The sequence below is a fragment of the Eleutherodactylus coqui genome, chromosome 7 (assembly GCF_035609145.1).
Source record: "Eleutherodactylus coqui strain aEleCoq1 chromosome 7, aEleCoq1.hap1, whole genome shotgun sequence".
Lineage (NCBI taxonomy): Eukaryota > Metazoa > Chordata > Amphibia > Anura > Eleutherodactylidae > Eleutherodactylus > Eleutherodactylus coqui.
The window spans coordinates 133,412,445-133,423,422 of record NC_089843.1 but is presented as its reverse complement, the minus strand read 5'-3'; the positions used below and the strand labels follow the sequence as shown (position 1 = coordinate 133,423,422).

The window sequence follows — 10,978 nt, the reverse complement described above, 5'->3', positions numbered from 1 at the left end:
CCGCAGTGAACACTGCGGAAGTATCGTGGGAATCCGTGTCACAGCCAAGCGCCGGCGCGTCATGCACTGCACTGTGCATGGGGGAATATAGGGTTTCTGAGGGGCACAGGGCTTGATTCCGCTGCGAGCGTTCATAGTCGGAATCCAACCCGGTCGTGGGCAAGAGGCCTTATAGTGACCATCAACAACTGTACAGCACTACATACAAGGTCAATTACCCAATGATTTCATTAAGTAATCTTGTAAGAGGACCAAAATATGTGCGCCTGAATCTCACATTCATCTGCCAAACGTCTCTTCTCAAAGTCACGAGCAATAATATTCACTTGCATCTGTAAGGCCGGGCTCACACGGGTGGACCAGATTCCGCATGCAGGAGGCCCACAGCGGATTCCGGCTGTGTGCGTGGCTGGCGGCGCTGCATACCTTGTTTTCTTGTACTGCAGATGACGGCAGCAGCTCACCGTTGATAAGGCACAGTACAGGCTAAGCGAGGACGCGACTACCCGCAGACTATACGCAATGTTAATTGCTTATGTGCGCAAGTTGACAGCCTCCATTGCAAAATGTAGTATGCGTGATTTTTCCTCCACTCGCGGAATACAAAATTCGCATCTGCAAGTGTGGATGAAAAAGTGAAAGTACATGCTTTTCAATGCTTGCGTTTGGCGGCAGATCCTCCATGTGGATGCCAATGGTGGATTCTGCTATTGGAGTCTGCTCATAGGAGTTCAGTCTAATAGCCATGACTATGGGGCATATGTGCATGAAGACCATGGCACTGCTGTTCTATATGATTGGGGTCATTCTCATGTGCATATTCTTCACGGGACTTTAAGTCGAGTAAAAAAGTATGCAACATGTGACTGTCCTATTATGCACTGAATCACAGGCAGCTCTAGCTGAATGAATGACAGGTGAGAGCTGCCTGTGATTGGCTGAGGCGCTCAGCCAATCACAAGCAGCTCTTTCAGCAGGCATGAATTTTAAATCCCTGCCTGCTGAAAGACCTGCTTAGAAGAGCCGGGGACAGCACAGAGAGGACACGGCTGAGCCCCGGCAGCTGAAGGAAGGGGAGTATGTTTTTTTTGTTTGTTTTTTTTTAAACAACACTTTTTCTTTGTTTTCCCTAAAAAACAATTACAGGATGCTGGCAGCTGAATCCCCTACCACAGCTGTCATCTGTGACAGGGAATTCTTTATTCCCCACAGGGATGAAGAATTCCTTTGCTGCATCTGTCACAGATTGGCAGGTGCAGCAGGGAATTCTTTTTCCTCGCAGGGGTAAAGGAAACATCTGCCGCATGCAGGAGATGTGTTCTTTATTCCCGCAGGGACACAGCAGCAGCGGACAGGTAAAGTTTTTTTGTTTTGTTTTTTTTTACACTAAAATTCTTGTTTTCAGGGAAGAGCTTATATGTAAAGCCTTCCGTGAAAAACAATTCAGGGCTGCCGGCAGACCATTGTGTACGCACCTACGTGTGCTTGTGTGAAGCCATTCTTAATTTTAATTTAAGTGCATTTACTTTTTTAGCTAAATAATATTTTTGCAATAGCGTTTTATTGAAAACTTTTCACAATTTCACTCCTGCACTCCTCCTCAATGTAGAACATTATATAGCAGGCTGCAGGATGTGGTTTGCAGTCAAATCCATCAGTAAGCTCATCTGACAGTTTGACTGCAGTTTCTATGTATAACTGTATAGCAAACAGTGCAGAAGCTTTATTAACATAAGATTGGCTAAGAAGACTCCAATGACATCATGTTTGGAGCCTACGTTTGAGGTTTACATCAGGAGGATCTCCCGATGACACGTCCCATTGTATAACTCCTGTATTATAAGAGTCCCCAGATCTATAGTATGGCAGGGACATACTAATCATACCCCTTTAAATGAGTGCAAATCATATTAGTAGTTCAAATTATCGGACTTTAGAATATATTTTTTCCAAATAAACCCAATGAGTTTGTACAATGAAAACGCATTTTCTCAACAATCCCTTTATTTCGTGTAAACAGCAGAACGAAACAGCAGCATCGGTTTATCATTACATTTTGTTGTTAACATCTATGGGTTCAGTATATATACACAATAATTACCTGAAATTAAAAATAGCTTAAAAAAATAAGACTTTCCAAATAAAAAAAATATATACACACATAAAATGCATTGATACACATTATGAAATAAGTTGGAAACTTTATGCACTCCACAAGGAAACCACCTACACCCCTGGGGTCCAGCACAGACTTGCAGCAGTTGTCTAATGCATATGGCCCGATCCACTCATGCCTGGAGAAGCACCATGTGACATGTCAACTACAGGAGCGCAAAAAATGGCGGATGAAATACATATTGATGACAAAGTAAAACTGGTAATTCACCTTATAAAGAAGCGGGAATTCAAAGTGCACGTGCTCAAAAAGGACAGCAAAATCTAGCTCCGAGTGGGGTTGGGATGTCATATAATAAAGTGGCAATGCATTCCGATTGACTGAATATACATCCAGGTTCACATAACTCATTTACAGGATCATTAAAAGACAAGGATGCAGTACGTCACTCAAAGTGGATATTGTAGCATTTACCATATCTGGTCTTATCTACAGTACAATACAGGCTTCTCTTACAGAAGACACAAAGTTAATATTTTCCGGATAGGTTAATATGCACTTACAGTACGTAGTCTAAAATCCTTAAACTGTTTAAAATAGTTTGTACTTATTCCTATATAATGGGTGTAAATTTAAGGAAAAGGTTGGGTTAAAATCCATAACATCCTCAGATAGTCATTTGTAAATTGTGCATTTTTGTACTTGAACCGCAATATTAAAACAGATGTAGCTGTACTAAAAGGATTGATGGGCTTCAGTCAGGTTCTACTTAAAAAATAAAATAAAACAATTAATTATTAATTATATTATTATTATAGGTCTACCCTACTTTTCTTTACCCGGAGAGTGTAGCAATGTCATAGTCACTTGTAGAAGGGAAAGCTCTCCCCATCATTCTAGCATTCTTAGCATTCGTTATTCTAGCCATCATGGACACCGGCTTTTCAAAGTATTTGACAAGGGCTGGCTCTGTCAGGAGAGAAGCAAGGAACTGCTCGAATGTAACAGCCCAGTCTTGGTCCAGACTAGTACTGACAGGCAAAGACGCTTTGTGGCGACTCCGTACCAGGATGGTATCATCACCAATATCTTCACATTGCAGTTTATCGTCATCATGTGACCCAGCACTCAGCACGGAGTAAGAGGACATGGAACTATCGTCTTTTGTCTCATCATCTGATATGAGCATAGATGAGCAGGCCCCGTTGTCTCTTGGAGAAGAGTCCTCAAGCTTGACCTCTTCCATTTGGTCAGAGTGGATTTCTTCCGAATGGTCACTGGAAACAAGGTTGGTGGAAAAAGCTTCCGATTCCACATACTGGAATGGTTGGACAGGCTTCTTCTCGTGGATCTTACTTGGAGCTTCCTTGCTGCTGTGGCTTGGAGTTTCTTCTGAAGGCTGCATGGAGAAAAGTTTGCCAACCTCACCAATCTCCAGCAGTAGGCTGGTAACTGCGGCCGTTGCATGGTAGAGTTCTTGCTCACGCGGATCCTCGCTAAACATGTTGTACATGGTTTTACACAATTCAATAAACTGCCCCTACAAATAGATAGTAATGAAGATATAGTGAAGAGTTACATAGTGTGGCAGAGTTTGCTCTAACTGGGTTTATATCAAATTAATTAGGTAAATGTGGCTTCTACTTCACCCACTGTATACTTTCCTTTCATCAAAAGCTCAACCAACTAGCTGCTGCTTGGTTATGTGATATAATCTGAATCTAATCAGAATATAATCTGTAGTAGGTTGCAGTCTAATGGGGGAGGGGAAATTTGAATACATGATTTTACTTATTCTGTTCACTTAATTGATTAAACACGCTCTTCAGCCATTCTTTAGTTAAAGTCTGTTTCTGAGCAAGTCTAAGTGACAACCATTACAATCTCTGCCACAACACTGACAGCGATTGTCATTCATCTTTCTGATATTGCATATTGCTATCAGCTAATTTAGGACTACAAAGTTGATGTAAAGTACAGGAGAGAAGAGGGAAAAGCTGAAAACTAAGCCGTCTGGGTCTCGGTGCACTCTCAAAGTTTGTCACAGTCAATGTTTCAGATAGGGTGTCCAGTGTTATGCCCCATTTACACACAAAAATTCATTCAAAAGACAGCTTGAATGATAGTTTGAGCGATCATTTTGCATAAACTACTAATGGGCACTAATGCCCATTAGTAGATTAGCTTCATTTGCGTGCAAATGACCCTTCCTTTGCTGTATGCAGATAACAGTGGGTGGTCTGTTATCTGCACACAGCTCCATTGTTCTCCCAAGGGACAGCAGCTGAAAACAATGCTATCAGTGCTCCCATCCATGGAGAATCACAGCGTGTGGTCCCTGCTATCAGCTGGCTGGCCAGACGATGGTATTTATGCTGAACTAAAAATCATTGTTTGGCCGAAAAGCCAATGATGGTAGCATTTACATACAATGATTATCGCTCAAAAGACATCATTTGAACAAATTTTGAGTGATAATAATCGTTGGATGTAAATGGAGCTTTAGAGTCAGCATCTCTGATAGATTAGGGAGAATTAGCATTGGGTTGGGTATGGTGAGGTTATTTCCGTTTCCATCAACCATAGATGATCATCATCTATTAAATTCACTATCCTGTTCCTCTCATCTATTGGCAAGTCCCTTATCTTGCATTGGTGTTCACATGTGCGTTATACATTAGTTCCTTTTACTGTCCAGTTGTTACATAGTTCAGCCCTACTCTTAAAGGGATATTCCAGTAATTCAATGTGAAAGTTACATGCTTCATAAAGGCCCATTTACATGCAAAGATAATCTTTCAAATGATTGAAAGATTAGCGATGTTTTGCATAAAGTACTAATGGGCACTAATGCCCATTAGTACTTTATCAGCTTCATTTACGTGCAAATGAGCCTTCAGGAGCTGTTTGCTGTACTCAGCAAGTGGTCTGGGCTGTGCAATTAGCTCTCTTGTTCAGCCACAGGCTGCTAAGAGAATATAATGTAATATCTAGCTTCTGTGGCGATAAAAAAAAAAAAAGAAAAAAGGGCCGCGTCATGAAGGCGGTTAAACACTGATCATTCACATAGGAATGTGACGCACCGAATGACTAGAACACAAGGACTGCACGATTCTCAACGAAAATCACGAAGTTTAAACAGGCTGCACGAGCGCAGATGAGCTGGTGAGGACGTCACCAACTCGTCCACTCGGGGACACTAGAATTGCAATATTTTCGGCTCATATAAAAGAGCCTCAAGTGGAAATGTTAGGGAACTTTTGAAAATTTTGCCCAGTCTTCGGAATACCCCTTTAAGTCTTGGGAATATCTGGGACACATTGTTAGCACCCAGGGAAGCAAACAGCTGTAGATGATTTATGATCTAGTATCCAACTGCTGGCCTGTTGGCATCCTACCCACCCAGCACATGTCCTACTAGCACCTACCTAGCTACACCCCTGGCTTATATACTAGGTGTATGTTCTTGTCAGCTATTCAGTGTACTTCAATAAAAAAAAAATTGTACAAATCATGTGATTGTTATATATGGTTATTGAATATACACATTGTTTCAATCAAGAAAATACCTGGTTTAACTTGGGTAATTCTTTATTCTCTTTGTGTCGAGTCTGGTTCTCCTGCGTCCATATCTGCAGATAATTTCGGTTATCCTGAATGGTTTTCTTGACTACTAAATTGGAATGAAACAAATCATTGAGCTCCATTTCAATAATGTAAATGTGCAAACCACAATTCCCACAATAGCACATCTCTTCTACAGGCACAATACACACATTGGGACACCTAGGTGTTACCTTTAGCTGTTTTAAGACTGACTGCAACAAAGCCTTCTTCTGTCCTTTTCTTGCTTCTCAACTCAACTGTAGCCACTTAACAACAACATAGGGAATGAAGAAACATCTCTTAGATGTCTTGCTGCAGCATATCTCAAACAATATTTCACCACGATGACATACACCCACTGACAGTACTAGAACTGCAACCATACGATTAACCCCATAGTGACCAAGCCTGTTTGCGCCTTAATGACCAGGCCAAGTTTTGGAAATCTGATATGTGTCACTTTAACATAGAATAACTCCGTAAAGGTTTTGCATATCAAAGTGATTCTGACCTTGTTTTTTCCCCACATATTGTACTTCATTTAGGTGGTAAAGATAGACCGATACAAGTGCCAATATTGCTAAGATTTTTTTTAAAAAGTCAGCAATTTTGAGTTTTCAGCAAAAAAGGAACATGTTATGCCTTAAATGATTGCTTTAATCCCTTTATGATGTAGACAACTTTTGGAAATCCAACATGTATCACTTTAACATAGAATAACTCTGTAAAGGTTTTGCATATCCAAGTGATTCGTAGGTTAATCTTTTCGCCACATGTTGTACTTCATTTAGATTGTAAAAATAGTCTGATAGAATTTGTGTATATTTATTAAAAGCGCCAAAATTGGAAAAAAATAAATCATTTTTTTCACATTTTCAATTGCAATATCTCAAATATGTGCAAACATACTGTAGAAATTTTTGATGAGATATACATTTCCATCTGTTTACTTTATTCTGGAAGCACATGGGAAAAACGATTTTTTTAAAAAACTATTTAGGAGACGTACAAATTTCACATTAATTATTAACGTTTTGTTTTCCTACACCAAGCCAAGATTGTAAAGGCTCACAGGTGTCATAATGATAGATAGTCTCACAAATGACCACATTTTAAAAAATACACATCTTAATATATTCACTGAGGGGGGTGATGAGTAGTTTGACCCCACAGTTTCTTTTCAGGAGTTAATGCAATTTGGTGAAGAAAAAAAATAAAATTTCATATTTTTGCATATATGTCATTTTAAAGACAGTTTTTTTTCCTATAATGCACATGAAAATGAGGATTTGCACCCCAAAATGGATCTCCGTTTATCTTGAGTTTAGAAACATACCCATTGTGGCCCTAATCTTATGTCCATATGCACAATGAGGCCCAAACCGAAAGGAGTAGCTGGTGGCTTTCAGAACAGAAATTTAGCTTAAAAGAGTTTCAGGCCCCATTGCCCACTTGTAGAGTCCTTGAGCGGCCAAAACAATAGAGAACCCCCAAAAATGACCCCGTTTTGAAAACTAGACCCCTTAACGCATTCATCTAGTGGGGTACTGCACATTTTGACCCCACAGTTTTTGAATGAATCCAAGCAAAGCAGAAGGTAAAAAAACTTACCATTTTCATTTTTTTGGCAATCGTGTTATTTTAAAAACGTTTTTTTTTTTTGTACAGCACACAAATGAAAGAAGACTTTCACCCTAAAATGGATCCCAGTTTGTCCCGTGTTCAGAGACATACCCATTGTGGCCCTATTATGTCCATATGCACAATAGGACCCAAACCGATAAATAGATAAATTGCTTTATCAGTATCCAATCATATCATCGCTTTCCGTTTTCTAAAGCACTTTGAGAAATGAAAGCTGAGCTGTGATTGGTCGCTGTAGCCACAAAGACAGTGGGGCTTATTTACTAATACGGTCTAAAAATTAGACAGTAATCTAAGGTTTGGAATCTGAAGTCACAAATTAAGCTTTAACACAACACATATGATTTCAGAACAAAACTTTTCAAGTAACATACTACATTCTCGTGTCAAGGCGGAAACGCTACGGCTCGTCAATAGACGTTATGTGCATACTAGTAACTTGTTAACACTGGGGCCTTTGTAAATAACTAGGGATTTAGCAAATCAGAATATTGGGCTAGCAGGAGTAATATTTTATTATTCAACATAAGCCATGCAGAACGAGCCAAACTAGTCTGCTGTCATGCTCACTGTCCGTCTTAGGCCTCTTTATCACGAGTGTTGAGTCCACGACGCGTGAACGGGAAAAAGTTGCAATCAAAATTCGCATTCTCATCCATTCTCACGAACAGCTGCGGCGTATATACGCTGCAGCATGAAAACACTCGGTCAGCATACATCCTTAGAAAGTCTTTTAATGCCTAAATAGAGGCACCTGTAATGTTTTCGCAGCCCTGGACGCTGCTAAACTCCCTCTGCCTTCCCTTTTTTCTGCAGCTCCCATAGGAGTCTACAGGGGCCACCAGGGTATATCGAACGAAAGATAGGGTAAGACATCTCTTTTTCAGCCGAATATAAAATCCGCCGTCATAGTCAGTCACCAATGTCCTATAATTTCCAGCGCAACGTTTTTACGCGGCCAAAAACCGGTCATCTGAATGAATGCATTGGAATCCAATCCTTCAGATGGTCACGATCTTTTAGAAACGCTCACGTGAGTAAGGCTTAAAGCTATAATAGCAGTCTGGTATCGGACACCGTATCACCGCCAATCACTTCACTCATAACTACAAATTCACAGACATACTTGCAGAGATGTTGGCATACCATGGCTACACTCAGGTGCAATGTCTTCAAAGAAGTACTGTGTGGCCTCAAATGCAGAATCTGGTTCTTCTTGGTCTGGCGCCGGGTCTGAAATGGTCAATAATGCATTATCATGATGTAGGTTAGTTAATAAGGTCTATGGATTGTACATTTCTCATGAATTAGTGACCCCTATATACAATAAATGAATATACATTGATTAAAAACCTAGATATTCTCTGCAGTCAGATGACTATCTATATACACTGGAAATGTGAGGTCCGAGAAACTCACCAGGCAATATGTGCATTCTGTACAAGAGCTTCAGTTTTTCTGTGAGGTCACCATGGCAGGCTGTACCTGAGGACATCAATACATATTACCAAGAAGAAGGCAAATCTAATAGGACAGAAGATCCATTGTGAGAGCTCAGTAACATACATCTCCACTGTGTCCTATGTGCATGCAGACGTAGCAAATGTCAACTGGCTATTAAACCTCAAAGTGACCTTCTGGGCCTGGACAAACAAAGATGGCCGCATAACTTCTCCGACTACCCGATATGCACTCTGCATTAGTAGCCATTGGCAAGACCCTACATGCTGCTCTGATTGGTCATCCCTCAAGCGAACTGCAATCGTATATACTGCCCAGCATGACCGCCTTTATAGAGGAGGTGGGGCTGGGGGTGGGGGGGTCTGATCAAGGGACCCTTCTCTATGATTTCGTATATACCCCAATATGGCGTATGAACAGGGGTTGTGATCTTGGGGCATTCCCTTTAAAAACGAAGATATCAAAATTTAATTTTGACCACTAGAGGTCACCATGATCTTAAATATAATAAATTAGTATCGGATGAAAAGGTTCGTTATTGTATTCATGCAAAACGAATACCTTGATGATTAAAATGCATTTTAATAAAAAAAATACTTACTTAGTCCTGAAACAAACTCTCTGAAGTTGATTAAATCATCGCCATTTTCATCCAGAAGCCTAAAGAGGCGGAAAGCCATGATATCTGTGTGTGTGCCGCATGCCCATGGAAAGAGCAGGGCAAACATACTCTTAAACTGCTGGAAGTCTATCCGGTACTGCTCAAGATAGGGCAAGGATGGGTCATGGCGCTCTATGGAACTGCTGGTTCCTCCCCAGTAGCAGCTGGTCAGGTGCTCAGCCTAAAACAGTGTATGTAGAGGGTCATATAAAAGCAAGCCATGCAATATAGGTTTTACTAGACTTCCATTGATCAAGCAATCATGTACACAAGAGCCAGAAAATACATATATGCACACAAATATATCATACATCTATATAGATATCTATATTTTTCTAATACACACACTTGTTCTCAAGTTTAGTTTCCATTGTTATCCAAGTTAACAGTTTACCATATGACAGACATCACCACGAATATATCTACTCAAGTATACACCTTTGTATCATTAGCAGATAGACCTTAGGGTGGCTTCAGACGAGCGTATGCGCAAATACGCTTGCCTGAGCGCAACATATGCACAGTGAACAAGGTTGATTTGTGTGCGTATAGCAGCATACTCCCGTCGTTTCTGCACACGCAGGGTATGTTCACACGTGCGCCCAACACCCCCACCCTGATTTAAAAGGGTATTTAGCCTAATGAGGTCCAGATGTGTCCTTTTCCCCACAATTTCACAGTATATTGTGCATGTTCTTGCGTTTTAAACTCCCATAGACTGCTATGGGACTCTTGGTGCGCAAGTGTGCAGGAATATACAGCAGGTCCTATTTTATTGCTCCTGCAAGAAATGCCAGTGCAAAAAAAGAAATTAGAATAGTGTCCATTGATTTGATTTCATTGGGTTTGTTCTGTGTGCTTTGCCTGCAAATAAGTCTGTCTTTTTTTTTTTTTTTAACAAACTTTCACATATGTTCCCTGCAGACATTAAAAAATAGGGTCCAAGACAGACCCTTGTGGTCTCCATAGTATGTTAGGCTGAAAGAAGACAATGTCCATCCAGTTCAGCCTGTTTCCACCCCCCTTCCCCCTTGTTGATCCAGAGGAAGGCCAAAAAAAAAAAAAAAACACCCTGTGAGGCAGAAGCCAATTTAGCCCATTTCGGGAGAGGGGGAAATGCCTTCCTGATTCCAGTCTGCATACACACTGTTAACACTACTCTAATATTCAGGTAGGTGATATCCACAGCATCACCCTTATTCAACACTTATAGTCAAATCAATCCCTAAGATATAACGGACAATCGTTCTACACCAAATAAACCCAGGCACTGGCTACCACCTAGACAGCTATGATTTTCTTAGCCAATTCTATATATTTACTGAAAGATCAGCAGTCTATTGGCTTGCCATGAAACAGGCTTTATAGGTGTCTGTTGTAGGGAAATTACATTGTGAGCCCTATTGAGAACAGGGTGTCATGTGAGTAAAGTCAATCTCTGTACAGCGATAGGAAATAGGTTGATGCCATATAAGCAATAAATACATCAG

General features: G+C 40.6%; 1 protein-coding gene across 2 annotated transcripts in view; it reads right to left on the bottom strand.

Moving 5' to 3' along the window:
* Positions 1-1,986: 1,986 nt before the first annotated feature.
* Positions 1,987-10,978, bottom strand: part of TBC1D9 (TBC1 domain family member 9) — a 52,883-nt gene continuing 43,891 nt past the window's right edge. The window contains exons 16-21 of one of the 2 annotated variants that reach the window (XM_066573719.1): positions 9,429-9,669; positions 8,786-8,851; positions 8,513-8,599; positions 5,914-5,988; positions 5,686-5,789; positions 1,987-3,656 (exon numbers count right to left, since the gene is read on the bottom strand). In XM_066573719.1, coding sequence (XP_066429816.1) covers positions 2,952-3,656; positions 5,686-5,789; positions 5,914-5,988; positions 8,513-8,599; positions 8,786-8,851; positions 9,429-9,669 — 1,278 coding nt within the window. In that variant the 3' untranslated portion in view covers positions 1,987-2,951. The remainder of the gene's footprint in view (positions 3,657-5,685; positions 5,790-5,913; positions 5,989-8,512; positions 8,600-8,785; positions 8,852-9,428; positions 9,670-10,978) is intronic. The other variant, XM_066573720.1, reaches the window with a different exon arrangement.